The following is a 21,802-nucleotide window of genomic DNA, read 5'->3' as shown; positions in this document are numbered from 1 at the left end:
CTGGATTGAGACCCAGGTCCCAAAAATAAAGGGATAGTTCTCCAATGATTGTGTCACCCAATCCCCAGTAAGAAAGGTCCTTTGTAATGAACAACAAGGAATTGCTGGGTAGTAGAATAATTTGAAATTCTGACTGAACTCAGCACTTTCCAGACCATTTCCCTCCCAGATTCAGATTTTTGGAGCTCTCACAGTTTTGTGTGTAAATCTTATTTTTTTTTATATAAAAAAGCTATTTTCTAAGACCAGTGACAAATTTAGCTACAGTCACGATGCCTCAGTAAAATGTATCACATTAAGAATACACCACTGGTAAGTACCAGCATGAAAAGATAATTCCAGTGAAATTGAATGATGAAACTTTCACCAACTCATAGGTCTGGCATGTTGTCCTGGTGAACTGCAGTTTCCTAATGAAAGAAAAGTTAAAAACTAAGTTCAAACGACTGCAGGATGCTTACAACGGCATGCTTCTCGGATCTGACCAGAACTCTCTTCGTATTGTTCTTTCATTCGGATGCATTATAAAGAACTTTTGCACAAAATATATTAGACCGCAGCTTCATTTAAAAACTGAAGAAAATATAATTGGTCCACCGTGACAACATAAAGGAACACAAGAGGAATGTTAATGCTTGCTAGTGCTGAGACCAGAGAGCAGGATTCAAATTATGACCATAGCCTGGCTTTGTCATCCCTTGGACATAAGAAGTAAAGTTGAAGTTAAAGACCGGCTCCTGCCAAGCGGCACAGTGCAATTTCAAAGCCTGGTTTGGGCTTCCGGGATGTAGATTTCAATGCTATCTGCACTTTCTGTGGCAGAGTTTTGCCGATATGAAGCTGCTCTCTTAGCAGCCATAAGCCGTTTTCTTGCTTCCTGCCTGTGTCTGTCAGCGAGTTCCAATGACTTCTCCCGCGCCGCAGGTAACCTTCCTCTCGATGGTTTCTTTGGTATAGGAGGGGGTATCCTCTTCGTTTCATCCTATCAACAAAAATATTTTTAAAATAATCACCAAAGTACAATATCCTGCTTACTGCTTTATTTCCTTTCCTCAATGTTAATTCATTTTCATTTTTACCAAACAATTCCGTGGTTTACTCAAGAAGTTGAAGCGCTTGTCAAGAGGAAGAGGGCGGCTTATGTTAGGATGAGACGTGAAGGCTCAGTTAGGGCGCTTGAGAGTTACAAGCTAGCCAGGAAGGATCTAAAGGGAGGGCTAAGAAGAGCAAGGAGAGGACACGAGAAGTCATTGGCGGATAGGATCAAAGAAAACCCTAAGGCTTTCTATAGGTATATCAGGAATAAAAGAATGATAAGAGTTAGAACAGGGCCAATCAAGGATAGTAGTGGGAAGTTGTGTGCGGAATCAGAGGAGATAGGGGAAGCGTTAAATGAATATTTTTCGTCAGTATTTACAGTAGAGAAAGAAAATGTTGCCGAGGAGATTACTGAGATACAGCCTACTAGGCTAGATGGGATTGAGATTCACAAGGAGGAGGTGTTAGCAATTTTGGAAAGAGTGAAAATAGATAAGTCCCCTGGGCCAGATGGGATTTATCCTAGGATTCTCTGGGAAGCCAGGGAGGAGATTGCAGAGCCGTTGTTGTTGATCTTTATGTCGTCATTGTCGACAGGAGTAGTGCTGGAAGACTGGAGGATAGCAAATGTTGTCCCCTTGTTCAAGAAGGGGAGTAGAGACAGCCCTGGTAATTATAGACCTGTGAGCCTTACTTCGGTTGTGGGTAAAATGTTGGAAAAGGTTATAAGAGACAGGATTTATAATCATCTTGAAAAGAATAAGTTCATTTGCGATAGTCAGCACGGTTTTGTGAAAGGTAGGTCGTGCCTCACAAACCTTATTGAGTTTTTCGAGAAGGTGACCAAACAGGTGGATGTGGGTAAAGCCGTGGATGTGGTGTATATGGATTTCAGTAAGGCGTTTGATAAGGTTCCCCACGGTAGGCTATTGCAGAAAATACGGAAGTATGGGGTTGAAGGTGATTTAGAGCTTTGGATCAGAAATTGGCTAGCTGAAAGAAGACAGGGGGTGGTGGTTGATGGCAAATGTTCATCCTGGAGTTTAGTTACTAGTGGTGTACCGCAAGGTTCTGTTTTGGGGCCACTGCTGTTTGTCATTTTTATAAATGACCTGGATGAGGGTGTAGAAGGGTGGGTTAGTAAATTTGCGGATGACACGAAGGTCGGGGGAGTTGTGGATAGTGTCGAAGGGTGTTGTAGGGTACAGAGGGACATAGATAGGCTGCAGAGCTGGGCTGAGAGATGGCAAATGGAGTTTAATGCGGAGAAGTGTGAGGTGATTCACTTTGGAAGGAGTAACAGCAATGCAGAGTACTGGGCTAATGGGAAGATTCTTGGTAGTGTAGATGAGCAGAGAGATCTTGGTGTCCAGGTACATAAATCCCTGAAAGTTGCAACCCAGGTTAATAGGGCTGTTAAGAAGGCATATGGTGTGTTAGCTTTTATTAGTAGGAGGATCGAGTTTCGGAGCCACGAGGTCATGATGCAGCTGTACAAAACTCTGGTGAGGCCGCACCTTGAGTATTGCGTGCAGTTCTGGTCACCGCATTATAGGAAGGATGTGGAAGCTTTGGAAAGGGTGCAGAGGAGATTTACTAGGATGTTGCCTGGTATGGAAGGAAGGTCTTACGAGGAAAGGCTGAGGGACTTGGGGTTGTTTTCGTTAGAGAGAAGGAGGAGGAGAGGTGACTTAATAGAGACATACAAGATAATCAGAGGGTTAGATAGGGTGGATGGTGAGAGTCTTTTTCCTCGGATGATGATGGCAAACACGAGGGGACATAGCTTTAAGTTGAGGGGTGAAAGATATAGGACAGATGTCAGAGGTAGTTTCTTTACGCAGAGAGTAGTAGGGGCGTGGAACGCCCTGCCTGCAACAGTAGTAGACTCGCTAACTTTAAGGGCATTTAAGTGGTCATTGGATAGACATATGGATGAAAACGGAATAGTGTAGGTCAGATGGTCGGCGCAACATCGAGGGCCGAAGGGCCTGTACTGCGCTGTAATGTTCTAATTCTAATTCTAATTTGCTCCCTTGAAGACACTAATTCATGCTGTGACAAGATTGTATTCGCAACAGATTACCTAATTGCATTGAAACATCTTATTTGACCATAGTGGGGATCACAGCTGAAATCAACCCTGTCCCCAACTGACATCCAGACATGCACTTTCTAGCAAAGTCATTTATAAAGTTGAGATCTGACAACCTGGAATGACCTTTAGCTTTGCCGAACCGATACTGAGCCCGATTGATGGACTTGCTCCCTTTCCAAGCTAATCAGCCAAATCAACACAAACTGGAGGTTGAATTTGGAACATTATTAATCTGTATTTGTCAGACTCACACTGAGTAGTGCATTTACTATCTGCAACAATGGGGAAGCTTCATTCATTTTTGTTTGTATATGTGGGTTAATGTGCCACAAGACTAACAATAATCCCTTAGCCATGCAATAGAGATCATGTGGGATGTCTACCATGTTCTCAATTTTCTCTAAAAGGCAGTCAATATCACTCCATGAGACTCATGCATTCAGGCTAAAAGTAATAGTGAGATTTATTTATTATGAGACAATACAAGGAAAAGTAAGAACCAGCAAGAAATTAAATATACACTCCATAAAACAAGATAGAATCAGTCCACAAGAAGTTAAGGTATCTCCTCAGAACATATCTCTTCCACAGCCTGATAAACAACTCGACTTTAAGAGGGAACAGTCTTTTGTAGCCTCCCCATATGTTCTCACGAGCAATGTAATTTCTGTACTACTCCCAGGAAATTCTCTGCTTAAATGCAAGAGTGAGACATGAAATAGATTAAGTGCAGCATGCTTGGGAGGCACAGGACTTTGCAATTTTGTGGCTGGATTTAATGGGCCCCTGGAGATGGGCTAGGAGGCAGGGGTGCCCATATAATTGCAATGGGAGGCGGGAGGTGCAACAGGCCCATTGCCTTCCCATCACACCATGATGAAGTCAGGGCGGGAAAGGCTGAAGACGGCCTTCCCGCCCAAAGGCCAACTCAGGCCCTTAAGTGGCCTATTGTTTGGCCTATTATTAAAGGCCTCTTCCTGTCACCGCTGGAATTAAGCCGGGGCCAGGGTTCCTTCCCTCATATGGGGAGGTCATCCCATAAAATGAGGTAACTGCTCTATCAGCTTGGGGGGGACCTCCTCCGTGGGCAAACTGTGGTCCATTGCGGGCCCCTGGCGGCAAATGCCCCGTAACATTTCCTCCCCCACCCCAGTACTTATGGTCGCATGCTGGACTGGCCCCAGCAACCCCGTCTCACTCACCTTCTCTCTGGGTCTCCAGTACTGGGACTACTCCCAGGCCTGGTGCAGTACTGGCAATGGCCACTGCTCCCAGTGGCTTGCTCATACTACTGAGCTGCCGGCCCTATTATTGGCTGGCAGCTCTTGGAGGCGAGAATCCCACCATGAAAGGGACTGGGATCCTGGCACTGGGCACTGAAGTGCCTGAGCATCGTGCTGGCGGGGGAGAGGGGGGGGGCGCGCTCTGAAAAGCTGGTGGGGTTCCCCTCACCTTTTCGGCCTTGCGCCGGGAGCCTTGCCAGCACGACTAAATCCAGCCCTTGCTTTCCAACAATTCCCATCACCACGGTTTTTCTCACATCATGTCTGGTTCCAGTGTAGAATAATTACCACGATTAGTCAACAACCCCATTACTGATGTATCATGTGACTATCGTGATGGTAGAAGGCAAACTAGATGTATAGCAATTCCTATGTTCCTATGCTCCTAATTTAAAATCATAAACAACTGAAATCAAGATACTGAGAGAAGACTAAACGAAGGACTGAATAACGAGCTAACAATTAAAATCAAATTCAAATGCACATTGGTTGTAGATGCCAACATTTTGGGAAATGGGGTAATCAGAGTGCATGCTTGTAACAGAACCCACTCTGATTTCCCTTTTTATTCATTACCCTCTGAGCCACCTGATCTTTATTTATTTGTTGTTCCCAGATGATCCACTGTGCCTGGGTGCATATCTGGGTAATATCTCTCCTAATAGGCTTGTTACTTTACCCAGGATTGGCTAATGTTTTAAATAATTGACAACTTTATTAACGTCAAAGACGTTACCTCAATATCCTAACTAATTCTAAATTCTAACTAAATCAAGCAACCTGGCCTGCATTTTGGAGCTATAAATGACTCTTCTCTCAGTTTTGAAATTAGGTCGTGAAGGACATTTGAATCTAGTTATTTCAAAACTCCAAATACAGATGTCTTCTACTGGGCACCTCATTGCTTCCCTGGGAATGTGGTTTCTCACTGGCACATGTATCCAGTGCTTACAAGGACCTGCCCTGTGTCTTGCTTGGGTGAACTGCCTGGGAATAATGTCAGCGTCTTCCAGTTAAAGCTTTTCATTGGGCATGTGGAGACTTTCTGGCTTTACACTTGTCGCAGTGTCATGCGGTATGTGGCATGGGTCACACATGGGACATAGGTGTGGCTTAGCTGCTGTTTCACTGCCCTCATTTACCCTTCACACAAGCTGCCTCACATAGCCCAGTGACAGTGCTGAATGCTTTGTCAGGTCTTTGAAGCCTCCGATCCCTATCTGGAAATTGTCCAGCTGAAGCAATTCTACACCCACTGAGGCTCTCAATCTGCAACCACTAGGTAGTGCAATACTAGCAAATGCAGCCTCTTCCACTGAAACGTCACTGTCTGCGACATTCAGGCAGCTGCCAAGATTAAAGATGGCACAGCTCAATTTATCACAGAAAAACAACTTCAACCCAAAAATCCCCTCAAAGTTTGCCATCACTGCCTCCATCCCATGCACATCAGTCCCCCACTCCATGCTGCCATTACTTCATTTGTATCATTTCTTGGATGTCTCCTGCTCAACTGTTTTGATTTTTTTTTGACAAAGACAGAAGATGTCTGGTATGATACAGCCATTGAAATTTGGAATGTAAAGCAATTTTCTATGGGATGGTAAAGTCAACATTTACACCGTGACGTTTATGGAGGAAATAACTCTGTGAATTTCTGCCCCACCCCCCCAACCCAGCCCCGCCTCCATTCTGCAATCTCCCATTCTCCCAATCCACACATTCACACTCGCTACAGCCTCGCCGTTCCCTCCCTCCCCCCAGCTGCTCGCTGCAGACCTTTCCACTGCTCCCCCTTTCCCTTCCCCATGGCCGATTGTTTCCCACTCCTCGCTTCCCGCCACCCCGCTCTCCGGACATTTGCTCCCTGCTTCCACCCCTCCCCCACTCCTCCAGACGCTAGCTGTAGCCTGTGCCACTTCGTTCTTCTTGGCCACTCGCTCCCATGTTCGATCATTCTCTGCGCGCCGCCGATGAAGCAAGGTGGGCCACAAGGGGGTGACGGGGTGAAGTAGGAGTGAGTAGCCGAGAGGAGGGAAGAGGCGTGGCCTAGAGCTAGCATCTGAAGGTGGGGTGCAAGCGAGGAGTGAGTGGCCGGAGACCGGGGTGGCTGGGGAAGGGGGGGGGGGGGTGGGAAGGGAGGAGCGGGGAACAATCGGCCAAGGGGAATGGAGGGGAGCAGTGGCGAGGTCTGGAGCGAGTGGCTGAGGGGGGGGAGAGCGGCTGGTGGGGAGGAGGGGGGAGGGGAAGAAAGGGTCGCGGCCTGGAACGAGTGGCCGAGGGGGGAGACCGGCCAGTGGGGTGGGGGAGAGTAGCTTAGTAGGGGAAGCGGGTGAGGGGCGTGAGTAGCTGATAACGTTTTCCCGCATATGTGCCAATTAGTCCTGGCAAGACGTAGACTGCGCATGTGCAGCATCTCACTGAGAGCAAGAGACCATTTGCAGATGTGCGCAGCTTCGAGCGCTCTGATGATGTCGGCAGGCCGCTGCGTTGCCAGGAGTCACTTTGGAATTACATAATGCCCAGCAATGTCCTCTTGAACAGGTAAGGCATACAGGCCAAACTCATCAAGGAAAAATTATGGTGCAGACCCCATTATCAAGTGCCCCTGACGAGCCAGAAACAATTGATTCCCCTTGAATCGCCCCTCTGTGCTTGTTCGGGTGGACAGGGCGCTGCTGATCCTTGGCTCAGTGAATTAGGTCAGTTGGCCAGTGTGGAACTTCACACCACTTAGTTGGCTGCTCAGAATGCAGTCAATGATGAGGCCTGTTCAGCCATCTGATGAAGGGTCCTGGCTCTCTATTTGCTTGGAATCACTTCCAGAAAATTATTTACTATTAATTCATCACTTTTCCCCCCTTCGAGCTTGATTTATTAATACATCTGTCATTTCTATCATCAAATCCATGTAATTACAATCCTGAACTGTTGGTAAGATTTTCAGTTATTCAGTTAAATGCTTCTGGCATAAAGTTAAATGCAGCAAAATCACTCATTTTACCATTATCATAATCCATGACTGAGCAACTTGTGAAAATGCCTGAAGCTTTTTACTGTTAAGTGGTGGTATCCAGCTTTCTGCCTATTTTTCTTTTGTCCAACTATAGGCCAGGAATTTATGCCCTCCCCCCCACCCCGAGCAGGGGTCAGAGGCTAGAGGGGGGCGGGGCGCAGGGAATGGAGTATCGCGATGGGTGGCGGGGGCCCGTTGCCAAGTGATCTTCCCAGGAGCAGGATGGGCCGATGACGGTCTTCCTTCCCAGAGGCCAATTGACAGCCAATTAAGGGCTCTTTTCATTGCCACCGGGATCTTACCAGCAGTGGGGGAGGGGGTGGTGGCCTCCGCCACGTGGGAGGGCGGCTTGTAACATGATGCGCTCTCCCTGCAGTTTTGGGGGAAGGGTCCCTCCTCCATGGGCAATCTGTGGCCCATGGAGGATTCCCACCAGGAACCACTGTAGCAACAAGGACCATCCTCCCCCTGAACTGCACGACCAGCCCCCCACTCCCCCTCGCCAGGACCTTACGGACTGGTCCTGGTGACCCTGCTTCACTTACCTGAGGTCCGGGATTCCAGCACTGGGCCTGGGTCCAAGGCCTCTGCAGCTCCCAATGGCACTACCATTACTGCTGAGCTGCTGGCCTAGTGATTGGCTGGCAGCTCTGGGAGGCAGGATCCTCGACTTTAAAGAGACGGCGATGCCAGCATGGGACACTTTGGCATAAAGCAACGGAGGATTGCTCCGGGGGGAAAAAAGCTTCTTGCTATTCATCCTGTCTATACCTCTCATGATTTTGTACACCTCAATCAGGTCCCCCTCAACCTCCGTCTTTCTAATGAAAATAATCCTCCTAATCTACTCAACCTCTCTTCATAGCTAGCGCCCTCCATACCAGGCAACATCCTGGTGAACCTCCTCTGCACCCTCTCCAAAGCATCCACATCCTTTTGGTAATGTGGCGACCAGAACTGCACGCAGTATTCCAAATGTGGCCGAACCAAAGTCCTATACAACTGTAACATGACCTGCCAACTCTTGTACTCAATACCCCGTCCGATGAAGGAAAGCATGAGTTCAAAGTGAAAGGGGAAAAGTTTAGGGGGGATATGCGTGGAAAGTTCTTTACGCAGAGGGTGGTGGGTGCCTGGAACGCGTTGCCAGCGGAGGTGGTAGATGCGGGCACGATAGTGTCTTTTAAGATGTATCTAGACAGATACATGAATGGGCAGGAAGTAAAGAGATACAGACCCTTAGAAAATAGGCGACATGTTTAGATAGAGGATCTGGATCGGCGCAGGCTTGGAGGGCCGAAGGGCCTGTTCCTGTGCTGTAATTTTCTTTGTTCTTTGTTCTTTGGGGTGGGAGGGCATGAAAAGGTTTTCCCCTGCGTTTTCAGCCCGGTGCTGAGAGCCCCGCCTCCTGCACAAAATCCAGCCCACTGTGGTTTGTAACAGTGCAAAATAAATTCTCTATGTCATCCCTTTTCCTGGTATAAGCTTAGACCTGATAAAGTTATTCTGTGCAGAGTAATGAGCTAAATCAACTGTACCCTCCAGCATTGGTCTCATATCCATTAAACAATTCTCTGTCATTTTTCTCCTATTTGTATTGCTTATCCTTTCCTTCCTTCTTGGGCTGGCACGGTGAATCCCTGAGTTTGTGCTCTATCTCCCTGTCCATGTGTCATCAACACCTACTCTTGCTCCTTCAGCTTATGCTGTGTCTCCCTTTGCTTGGGTCATCAGATCCTATACTTGCTCCTTGTTGTACTGAGCCACTAAGGAATGAGCTCTAATCTCAATTACTTGATTATCTCAGTGTATTGGAATGAGCAGCTTTGAAAGCTTCCAGTACACAGGATTGTAGTTCAAAAATCAGGAGTCTTCCTTTTTCATAATAGCATATTTAATTTATTCCATTACCACTTGGTTTCAGTGGGTAGATTTTCTGAATGGGGAGGACTTGGACTACCTCAAGGGCAGATCAGTTAAGTGTGGGGGAGCACAGCCATAATTTTGCAATCTGCACTTTCCATGAGCCAGGTAATATGCCATGAATGGTAGAAGCAAGGAGACCAGCAATGAAAGCATTGGAAAATAAAAGTAAGCATTAAGGTTTCAGCAGTCGAAGGGGACAGGTTGGACAGAAGCAGAAGGGAAACAAGGTGGGTCGTGTGATAGACTGGATGGGTGAAGAATCAGAGCTCCAGTTTGAGAAATACAGCAAGATCGTCCACCTCTCGAATAAACTCTGGAGGCAATGAGAGAGGGAGATGGAGTTGAAGCAGGAAGAAGTTAGATATTTGCAGGAACCAAGGAGAATTGGCTTCGGTCTTGTCAAAATTAAGCTGCAGAATGTTTTGGCTTCTCCAGGTCTTAATGTCAGATAGTTGGAGACAATAGCAACAGTCATGGGTCAATGGAGGAAGTGGGAATGTAGAGCCAGATGTCATCAGCATACATTTCAAAGCTGGCAACATGCTTCTGAGTAACAGCACCAAGGGGTAGTATGTAAATGATGAAGAGGAGAAGGTCAAGGAAAGAACTGTGAGATACTATTGACATAAAAGCATTTCAAATTACTTCTATGATGTAGTATCTATAATGCAACAGAAGCAGGACACAATGTGTTGTGAGGCAACTTTAAGAGAGGACCACCTTAAAGGTTGTAAGTGAAGGTCACCAGAGGAAGTGAGGTCACATCACACATGACCAGGCAATTGTGAGTGGAGCCCGACAGAATGAGATGTGTTTAGATGTGCTCGCAGTAACTGTTTGTATGTCTATATGTTCTAGTTAAGTTATAATAAAAACCCATGTTTTCTTTGGATATTATTTGTCGTCCTGTGAATCTTATAATAGTTCACATTCTAAAGGGACAAGTATTATTACACAATGGAGGTGAACTGGTTGAGGAGAATGGAGTAGTTCAGAGTGTCAATGGCAGAGATACAGAAGGATATGGAGGGATAGTAATGTCACTGGGGATTTTGACAATGCGCTATCAGTGCTGTGGGTAGGGTGAAAGTTTACTGGAATGTTCAGAACAGGAGGTGGAGAGAGAGGTGTGAGTGTGGTTATGAGTTAACATATTCTATAACTAGAAAGGAAAGGAAGGTTTGAGATAAGATGGCAGTTCGAGATGTGCATTGGGGAGCAATGACAATGGGTATGGAAGATGTAAAGACTGAGCTGGAGGAAAGGGAGGGTTTGATTATGTTAGTCATTGTGGGACTGAGAAATGGAAATTGGATGGTAAGAAGCTGGGATGAAATGGGGTCAAGAGAGCAATTAATTGGTTTCAGTGAAAAGATACATTTATTGATGGGAGTGCAGGGTTGATAGAAGAGAGACTGTGGAGTAAGGCTATCTGAGGGATGAGTGAGCAAGGGTGAGGGTTTGGAGATGTAGGAAGGGTCAGAGGAGGTAGAAGCAGCACAGCAGATGCACTCATTCTTGGACATTAAAAAGTCCAAAGGTTTGGCACCTGGTCTTACTAAATCTGATGGAGAAATCTTAGTGAGAAAATTGGTTCTCATCATACCCATTCTGTGAGCAGGAAATGAGAGTTCATGGTACGTATTGTTGTAGGCAATGACCCATGCCTAATTCCCCCGGGAATGCACCAGCTTCCAAACTTCTGAGTGGTGTCCAGGGCTTCAGCTGAAACAGGCATTAGGCCCCTTGTAGATGCTTATCTAGGTCCTAGCCTGTTTTGGAATTTCGCTCCCAAATTCAGAAAAGACTGGATGGAGCACCCTGGTCTGTTCAGTTTTTCTGGGCCTACTGTGTCCTATTTATGTTTATGTGGATCCAAGGAGGAGCAGGTGTGCACCTGCTGGTTACATAACAGTAATGCAGGCCGTGGTCAGCATCAGGATGCCTGCAGCTCCTCGGTTTTATGGAAACAAAGCCCAAGGCTCAATTACCAGCAAGTCTCAGGCGGCTATCTTTGGGTGCTTGTTCCAGACATGTGACCAGCTTGCGCCAGTTTCTGGCACAGAACTAATTTCCTGGTGCTTGTGGGCACAGTATTGCCAATATATGATGAGTGCAGGAAAGGTGTCTTCTTCTGGGGAGGAAGAAGTTTATCACATAACTGAAAAATGTCATTAAGGATATCCTCACCCACCATCCCATCATCACCATCCTCTGCAAGCCCCACTGGCACAATATGGTCAACTGGGTTGACTTCAAATTTATTGTCCTCACTTTCAAATCCATCATAACTTTGCTTTACCCTACATGGGTGATCTTTTCCTGCTTTACATTCCTGCATGCACCCTTAACTACTCTTTCATTGGGTTTCTTCTTGTCCTTCATTTTCTCTGCTCTACCAATGGCCAGTGCTCATTCAACAGCTGAACATTGGTCCCCTTGAGCTTTCCTTCTAGTTCCCTTGAAGTTGCCATGCCCTCTGACTTTCATAAGCTTCCTCAAAATCCCTTTCTTCAACAGTGAATTTGATTTCCCCATTCTAATCCTCCCCATTTTCCCTTCTCTCCTACTGCTGGGTTGTCCACTGTCTTGTCCTACTTAAGGCAAAGTACTTTGAGATACTTTTACCTGCAGGGACGGAGCATTATAGCGTTAGTTGATCTTCCTGACGGTGCACCATTCTAAGTGGTTATGTCTATCAAATATTGTTGGTGTCTCTGGCATTTTCCATTTATAACCATCGTAAAATACAATTTTAAAGCAAATTTCTTCTTTTACATCATAAGCATGGAGACATTACCCTTTTTACTGCTGAGTATTTGATTGTATTCATTAAGAGAAACATGTCTGGAATATCCTACAAGAAATCTTTGATCCTTTTTATTTTTCTCTCTATGCATCGTTCTCTCACTCCCATGGGACACAAACTTTGCAAACTTTAACCAAAATCTGTCCTGCAACCATGATTTGAATTTCATGAGAAAATATATGTTGAATCTTATTTTTATTACAGTGGTTGTAGAATTCCTCAAAAGTATATCTATGACCACTTTAAAATTCTGTAAACAAACAATAAAACTAACAACAGCAGAGTGGTGATGTATGAAGGGCATATGTGGGCCTACCTTGCTCTCTGGAGCATCTACCAATTTCCAGTTATTAGCCTTTATCTGCAAAAGCTCATCGAACTTCAAAGTCACATCCTCCACTGACAGCTGCAAGAGATCCCAGAATCCTGCAAGGTCCTGGGAGGTAGGCAAAGGGAAAGCATTCGGATCCTGAGAGCACAAAATAAGCAGCAACAATAAGGAAATTACAATCAAAACTTTTAAATAAGAGCACTAACGAAGGAAAGTGTCCCAATCATGAAAACTCGCTGTTCTGATCCTGATAGGTGCTCTAAAATTTTTTTTTGGCGGTTTGTGTGGGGGTGGGGGAGTAGTGGGGTAGATGGAAAACGGGAAGATAACATTTTTTAATCCACTCTTTTTACCCTTCCTGTCCTGAAAGCAACAACTGATGCACTTATTACAGACCCTGGTAAATCTCCAACACCATGTAGCTACATTTCATGGTTGAGACATGGCAGTGAGTGTAAGCAGGCTTTTTGCCTCTTTGGAACATCATGGGGATAATTTTTTACTTCAAGTTACTAGAAAGGGTGTACACGGGCTGCCAATTTGCTACCCGCCAGTTTACCTGCTGAAATTGAAAATTACCCTCCCATTGTTCCTACTCAACACCCACACTATGGCACTTTCCAACAAGAATCATCATCTCTTGACTCACTTTTCCTTCCCCTTGCCTGAAACTGTTGAAACCAATTCCAGAAGTCCTACTGCTCCCCCTGCTGAGATCAACTCATTATAAGATTGAACGCGGGAGTTTCTAGTTGAAAATAATCAGCTGATTCATGGTTCCTTTTTGTTCTTGTTTATGAGTTATGCCTGTATTCAAGTGCCTGTGCACAGAATGGGCTGAATTTTCCCACACCTCTGGAAGCAGATATAGAAGTTAGCGGGAGGCCTGTGGCAAGCAAATTCTGAATAAAAGGCGTCTGGCTGGTTTGCCAACGAGTTCCTGCCTCTGGCTGCTTTTCCCAGGGGTGGGCAGGGCCCGATGCTGGCAACCCATGCGTCGGCGGTGGGATGCCAATTCGGCTTGTTGAGTGACTAATTATTGGCAATTTTGCTGGTGTCGCACAGATGTTGTGCTCGCACTCCGACAACTAGAGGAGAAGGTTTCACAGCAGGAGGTGGGAGCTGCGTGAGAACTAAAGGAGTTTTAATGGTTACTGGCAGAGCTGTCTTCCTATGTCACAGCCTTGCCATTGACTGAGAATTTCCTGGAGACAGATGTCTCTGATCATCATGGGACTAATGCAGTGGCAGACGCTCCGCAGATATTGATGGCACCTTCATTACATCCCTGCTGCTCCCACTGCTTGGACCTCAGTGTTAATGACTAATTTCTGTTAATGGACGTTAAATACCTAATAGTTAAAGGTAATAGGGTGAACAGGCATTGGGTGTTGATTGTAATCAAGATGTATGTATAAAGAGCCAGCCAGCACTGGCGGAAGATTGTTAGGAGTGGAGTAGTGAGCTCTGTGGCAAGCAATAAACAATCTCCACCAAAGCATCCTAGTCTCAGTGTCTTCTTCACAAACAGGCTTGGAAGTTTCTCTAACACTCAGCAGTGTTCTCACTGGTGACACAGTGAAGGCTGCTGGCCTCCCTTGCAGTGGGCCATGATGCATTCACTTCCTGCCTCTGGAGTCCACCCACTGTCCCTAACTGGATAGCAAATGCAGAGATGACCTCCCAGCAGGCACACTGCGGCAGTGAGCTGGGTCGGGATCCGGAAAATGCCCTGCCTCCCAAATATTTTCAAAGCTGGGAAAATTCAGCCCAATATAGCTATTCTGATATAATGGTGGAATTGGAAAAAGGCTTGTAAATTTGAAACTGTCACTTTGAACAACTGTCATTATTCTGCTATTCACACCTCCTCTAGCCACATCATTTGTTTCTTTATTTGTCCCATTACCACTCCCTTTGGCCCTGCATGACCAACTCTTTTGTCATTTCATCTCTCATGTATTCTGCCCTATCACAGACCTTTCCCTTTCATTCTTTTTCCATCCTCCCCCATTTCACCTGCTTAAAACCTATTACATTTCTAACTTTTCCCAGTTCTGATGAAAGAAACATTGAAACATTAACTCTGTTTCTCTCTCCACAGATGCAGCTAGACCTGTTTAGTACTTCCAGCATTTTGTGTTTATATAATACTATGAACTGATATATTGCGTCCAAATATTTTAGCGCTGATTTTAACCCTGCCAGCTGGCAGGAATGGTGCAGGTAGGAGGTTAAAATGGTGACTGGGGCAGAACTCGCTGCATTCCTGCAGCTTTTCCAACCCCCACGATTTAATTCCTGGGTATTCTGGAGGGTGCTAGATACATGCTGCAAGCAGGGGCCTCAAACATTTTGAAGTGTTGGGATCCAGTGACATAATTTAGACTCAATTTAATTTTAATGCTGAAATGCATGAGTTGTGTACAGTCTTTGAACTGAAAAAGCTGGCATGAAGAGGCCAAGATCAGTATTAACTTTCAAAATTTTTGCTAAGGCTCCTTGTGGCCCAGGAGGAGCAGGATTATTCTCCCTGGCCCAATAAAGAAACCCTGGGCCTCCTCTAGCCCAGGCATCCCCCCCACTTCCACTCAGCAGCCCAGTTCCCCTGGGGATTGGCACAGATCCCCCTCCCGTCCTGAGTTACCTTACCAGGGGTTGTCACTGTGAGCCCTGCCAGCAGCCATCAGCTGGCCTCCATGTCACCCCTGCCACTTTAGGCAGGAGTCAGTGAGGGGAGATTGAAATGAAGCCCAGGTATCAAAATCACGCCACCAATTCCTATTCCAGGTTAAAATTGGGCCTAGATTTGACCGCAGTATATTGGTTTATAATGACAGTTTCAAATTTTAACTATTATTCTTTATTTCCGTTCCATACCACATCATTGTGCTTTTCAGGAATCAGTGTCAAGGAATAACATAGCATGAGAATATATTCACTTTTTCACCCTTCTGTCACTAGCCCCCAGCCTGGAGAGACTAGGGAAAGGATCAATGAAAAGGCTATTGCAAAGTGTATCTTTCCCCAAGGGATTTACCAAAGGGGTTTTTTTTTACCATCGAGTCACTATTTTTCATGTATTTTACATTATCAGTCTCGGAAGGGTGTGGTTAGACAGTGGTACTGGGCACGAGGTCGACCTAGCTCACTATCCCATTAATTAGGTGTTTGTTTGAAGGAGAAGCAGTATTGGGGAAAGAACAACTGTATAGTCTGGGGAGAAATTACATTACTGAAATACTGGGATAGGGGTCACAGTGGTACTTGGGCAATGAGAACTGTGGGCTGGAATTTTACTGCCCCCCAATGAGCGAGCTGGTGGTAGGGACGGTCCGGGGGGGGGGGGGCGGGGGCTGTAAAATTGAGTGGGAGGCTGGGGGGTGGGGGCATTCCCGATGCCTTCCCGCCTCCACTGAAATTTTACATGGGGTGGTGGCGGCAAGAAATGGCCCACCCGCCCTGGGCCAATTAAGGCCCTTAAGTGGCCAATTAACTGCCACTTAAGGGCCTCCTCCCACCACCTCTGGTATTTTACCCACAGCTCTGGGTGGCAAAGGCCCTAAGAACACCGCCAGGTAAAACTTGGTGGCCTTCTTGTGGGTTGGGAGGGGGCCCCTCATGATCAGGCACCCTGTGCCACATGGAGGATATCCCCCCCCACCCACCCCCCCCCCCATGGCCAACCACCCCTAATGGACAACACTCCCCCCCTCTCCTAAGCAGCCCCCTTGCCTCACGGGGCCCAGCTGACTGTCCCCGACGAGGCCCCAAAATCTTGCCTTGGTCCAGGGCCATTGTCCCTCTTGCTTCTGTTGGCTGGGTGTAGTCCCAGCAGTGGCCACTGCTTCCAGTGGCGCTGCTGGGACTAAGATCTGCCGGCCCACTGATTAGCTGGCAGCTCCATTAGGCGGGACTTCCTGCCTCAAGGAGGTGGAAGTCCTGCCCAAGGCCAATTAAGGGCCTGGGGAATGAAAAGTCCCAGAGTGGCCCCCCATGCCTGGCGGAGGGGGACTGGCCCCTCCGCCCAATGTAAAATTCTGGCCATGGTCTATAAAGATGCATCAAATCGATCAAATAGAAATTGTGCTGCAAGTAGCAAACTCTACTGTGTCTAAGCTTAAACAAATTATCAAAAGTTGGAGATTAACATGTGAATAGATGTTGCAGCAAAACCCTGGGAGAGACAGTTCCCTCATGTTCCTAAATGAACGAATTCAAACAATGGAAGTTTGAAACAAAAACAGAAAATGATGGAAATACACAGCAGGTTGGTCAGCATCTGAAAGAGAAAACTTGATTAACATCCCAGGACCCTAGATCAGGATTGTGGTGCCTGCCCCTCACAGAAATATTAAGTTGTATTTCTCTTTCAGATGTCGACTGACCACAGTTCTAGTGGCCCAAGTACAACTGTGACACTTTTGCCCATATTTCCAGTAAATTAGTTTCTCCTCATGCTATGCAGTTGTCCTTGTTGCCCAATACTGCTTCTCCTTCACATACCCGATCTATGGGATGGCGTGCTGGTCCAACCTTTCTGGTTTTATTTTAAAGTGCTTACCATATTGGGAACAAGATAGGACAAGAAATGCAGAAATGTTCAGTTTAACTCTGTGTGCACTCAGCACTCTTGATATTTGTGATATCTATGTGGGAAGAGGAAACAAAGCCTCATATGTGTCACAATCAAGCAAAAGTGCAGAAGCTTAAAGAGGGAGTCTCATCATTGGTATGACTTATTAAAAAGTTGCAAAGAATTATCATTAATTTTAGATCCTTTATTTCCTTGGCTGGAATATTTTGTTCAATGATGAGTGCTGATAATCTCATTAAGGGACTGGCTTGGAGGAGTTACTGAAATGTTAAAAAGTGTGAAGTATTTCACAAACACTCACATGCACGCTCACACTGGAAGCTCACATATCCCGAGCTAATCATTCATCTAATATGGAGATTCCCTCATCCCACTGAACTCAGTAACTCCTCGAAACAAAATTCCCCCAATGGATCATAGGAACATAGGAACAGGTGTAGGCCATTTAGCTCCTCGAGCCTGGCTGAAGGCAACATCCTCGAAAACATTGCAAATAAAGGTACTTTTTTTTTAAAAAACAGAAACACGTGTTGTAATTAATGATAGTTCCTTGGAACTGAGTTTTAAAAGAGGTAGTGATGGAGAGACTCACTCTTTAAGGATGAGGAAAGCAGTTTGACACATTTGAATAGATGTTGCAGCAAAACCCTGGGAGAGACAGTTCCCTTGCTTTCCTAAACGAACGCGCATGCCCGCTATGATTTACCATATTCTGCTGGCAAAGTCGGTAAAACTGCTGGAACTTCTGTGACATAAGAAGCTGGGCACTGCCCACTGCGCTGCGTATCTTTTCAAGCACTAAAACACAAAAGAGACTGTATTAGATTTTGAATACGATCATTGCACCAGGACAATGAGTTATTAATTGTAAGCACATGTCAATCTCCAAATGAGGGGAACATCAGGCAATCTGCTCTCAGGACTCTGCCAATGCGACTCATGCTGGTATTGGGAGGCAAATTGCTAAGTACAGTGATATAGACAGAAGGGAGTTGGGTCACATGATCATCCTACCAGTTGTTGGGCCCTGCAAGATGTCAGGAGACAGAGAAAAAAAAGTCAAAAGATGAAAAGCTTTAAAGATGAATCTCTTCAGTAATGTGATAACATAGCATTATCCACAAGGAGATAGATGGCAGTTTTTTTTTATGAGACATTAACAGAATCTACTCAGATTGTTTTATGCAACAATCTGGATTGCACTGTTTGAAAGGGTGGTGGAAGCAGATTCAATATCAACTTTCAAAAGGGAATGGGTTATTTACTTGAAAAGGAAAAATGATTCCAGGGCTATAGGGGAACAGTGGGAAAAGTGGGACTAATTGGATAGTTCTTTCAAAGAGCCGATGTAAATATTATGGGCCAACGGCCTTCCTGTAACAAAAACAGAAAGTGCTGGAAATACTCAGCGTGGCAGGCAGCATCTGTGATGATGAAAGGTCACAGACCTGTAACGTTAACTCTGCTTTTCTCTCTACAGATGCTGCCTAACATGCTGAATATTTCCAGCACTTTCTGCTTTTATTTCAGATTTCCAGCATCTGCAGTATTTTGCTTTTATTTTAGTGCCCTTCTCTGCGTTGTATGATTCTATGATACAGATTGAAGTAGTGTGTCATGGCCAAAATCTGGGCCGTAGCAAGACCACATTCTTTTATATTTTTTGGATTATTCTAAAAAAAATGATTAATGATTTTTTCCACAGTTGCTCATATCTCCACAATTCTACTGTACGATAACCCCCATTAAAATAAAATTGTAGAAATTCTCTAGTATCTCAGGAAGAATAGCTGAGTTGTACAGACTAAAGTCTCATGTTGGATCCTTAATCACAACTCCAGCGACCCGGGTTCAGTTCTGGGTATTGCCTGTGCGGAGTTTGCAAGTTCTCCCTGTGACCGTGTGGGTTTTTGCCGGGTGCTCCGGTTTCCTCCCTTACCAAAGACTTGCAGGTTGATAGGTAAATTGGCCATTGCAAATTGCCCCCAGTGTAGGTAGGTGGTAGGAGAATGGTGGGGATGTGGTAGAGAATATGGGTTAATGTAGGATTAATATAAATGGGTGGTTGTTGGTCGGCCCGGACTCGGTGGGCCGAAGGGCCTGTTTCAGTGCTGTATCTCTAAATAAATAAATAAATAATCATTGCTGAGTTAGCTGATATCACACAGGCCTGCAATTGGACTTACTGTCACATTCTAGGGGGCTTGTGGTGCTTGGGGCCACAAATGGACATCATAGTGTCACAGAGTCATAGAGTTATACAGCACAGAAACAGGCCCTTCGGCCCATCGTGCCGTGCTGTCCATCAAGCACCTATCTTTTCTAATCCCATTTTCCAGCACTTGGCCGTAACCTTGTATGGTATGGTGTTTCAAGTGCTCATCTAAATACATCTTAAATGTTGTGAGGGTTCCTGCCTCTACCACCCCTTCAGGTAATGCATTCCAGATTCCAATCACCCTCTGGGTGAAAAAAAAATTCGTCAAATTCCCTCGAAACCTCCTGCCCCATACCTTAAATCTATGCCTCCTGGTTATTGACACCTCCGCTAAGGAAAAAAGTTTCTTCCTATCTAACCTATCTATGCCCCTCATAATTTTGTATAACTCAATCAGGTCAACCCTCAGCCTTCTCTGCTCTAAGGAAGACAACCCTAGCCTATCCAGTCTCTCTTCATAGCTGAAATGCTCCAGCCCAGGCAACATCCTGGTAAATCTCCTCTGCACCCTCTCCAGTGCAATCACATCCTTCCTATAGTGTGGCAACCAGAACTGTACACAGTACTCCAGCTGTGGCCTGAGTAGCATTTTATACAGCTCCATTGTAACCTCCCTGCTCTTATATTCGATGCCTTGGCTAATAAAGGCAAGTATCCCATATGCCTTCCTAACTATAATAAAAGCAAAATACTGCGGATGCTGGAAATCTGAAATAAAAACAAGAAATGCTGGAACCACTCAGCAGGTCTGGCAGCATCTGTGAAAAGAGAAGCAGAGTTAACGTTTCGGGTCAGTGACCCTTCATCGGAACTGACAAATATTAGAAAAGTCACAGGTTATAAGCAAGTGAGGTGGGGGATGGGGCAAGAGATAACAAAGGAGGTCTAGATTGGACCAGGCCACATAGCTGACCAAAAGGTCACCAAAAGAGCAAAGGCAAACAATATGTTAATGGTGTGTTGAAAGACAAAGCATTAGTACAGATTAGGTGTTAATATACTGAATATTGAACAGCAGCAGGTGCAAACCTGAAAAAAACAGTGGGTAAGCAAACTGAACAGACTAAGATGAAATGAAATAAATGCAAAAAAAAAAATGTTTAAAAAAAGGAAGAAAAAATGACTAAAAATGAAAGTAAAATGGGGGGCTGTCATGCTCTGAAATTATTGAACTCAATGTTCAGTCCGGCAGGCTGTAGTGTGCCTAATCGGTAAATGAGCTTGCGTTGATGTTCACTGGAACACTGCAGCAATCCCAGGACAGAGATGTGAGCATGAGAGCAGGGGGGAGTGTTAACTACCTTATCTACCTGTGCTATTGCCTTCACTGATCTATGGACAAGTACACCAAGGTCCCTCTTACCCTCTGTACTTCCTAGGGTCTGACCATCCATTGTATATTCCCTTGCCTTGTTAGTCCTCCCAAAATGCATCAACTCACACTTCTCAGGATTAAATTCCATTTTCCACTGCTCTGCCCATCTTACCAGCCCATCTATAACATCCTGTAATCTAAGGCTTTCCTCCTCACTATTTACGACATCACCAATTTTTGTGTCATCTGCGAACTTACTGATCATACCTCCAATATTCATGTCTAAATCATTAATGTACACTACAAACAGCAAGGGTCCCAGCACCGATCCCTGCGGTACACCACTGGTCACAGGCTTCTACTCGCAATAACAACCCTCGACCATCACCCTCTGCCTCCTGCCAATAAGCCAATATTGTATCCAATTTGCCCAGGGGCTCTTTCTACCCCGCCTATGTTAAATGTGTATAAATGAGGGTTTGATGGCTTCAAACTTCAATTTTCAAATCATCAGTAATATAAAGAGTTCTTTCTTTGGCCTCCTTGTCTCGGGAGACAATGGGTAAGCGCCTGAGGTGGTCAGTGGTTTGTGGAGCAGTGCCTGGAGTGGCTATAAAGGCCAATACTAGAGTGACAGACTCTTCCACAGGTGCTGCAGATAACATTGATTGTCAGGGCTGTTTCGCAGTTGGCTATCCCCTTGCGCTTCTGTCTTTTTTCCTGCCAACTGCTAAGTCTCTTCGACTCGCCACACTTTAGCCCCGCCTTTATGGCTGCCCACCAGCTCTGGCAATCGCTGGCAACTGACTCCCACAACGTAATCAATGTCACAGGACTTCATGTCGCGTTTGCAGACATCTTTAAAGCGGAGACATGGACGGCCATTGGGTCTGATACCAGTGGCGAGCTCACTGTACAATGTGTCCTTGGGGATCCTGCCATCTTCCATGCGGCTCACATGGCCAAGCCATCTCAAGCGCCGCTGACTCAGTAGTGTGTATAAGCTGGGGATGTTGGCCACCTCGAGGACTTCTGTGTTGGAGATACGGTCCTGCACCTGATGCCAAGGATTCTCCGGAGGCAGCGAAGATGGAATGAATTGAGACGTCGCTCTTGGCTGACATACGTTGTCCAGGCCTCACTGCCGTAGAGCAAGGTACTAAGGACACAG

General features: G+C 45.7%; 1 protein-coding gene across 1 annotated transcript in view; it reads right to left on the bottom strand.

Moving 5' to 3' along the window:
• Positions 1-518: 518 nt before the first annotated feature.
• Positions 519-21,802, bottom strand: part of LOC137346948 (disks large-associated protein 2-like) — a 117,883-nt gene continuing 96,599 nt past the window's right edge. The window contains exons 8-10 of the mRNA XM_068010899.1: positions 17,805-17,896; positions 12,487-12,639; positions 519-982 (exon numbers count right to left, since the gene is read on the bottom strand). Of these exons, the coding sequence (XP_067867000.1) occupies positions 761-982; positions 12,487-12,639; positions 17,805-17,896 (467 nt within the window). The 3' untranslated portion in view covers positions 519-760. The remainder of the gene's footprint in view (positions 983-12,486; positions 12,640-17,804; positions 17,897-21,802) is intronic.

This window comes from Heterodontus francisci, chromosome 31, assembly GCF_036365525.1.
Source record: "Heterodontus francisci isolate sHetFra1 chromosome 31, sHetFra1.hap1, whole genome shotgun sequence".
Classification (NCBI taxonomy): domain Eukaryota; kingdom Metazoa; phylum Chordata; class Chondrichthyes; order Heterodontiformes; family Heterodontidae; genus Heterodontus; species Heterodontus francisci.
The sequence above is the reverse complement of the archived record's forward strand: the minus strand, read 5'-3'. Positions and strand labels throughout refer to the sequence as shown.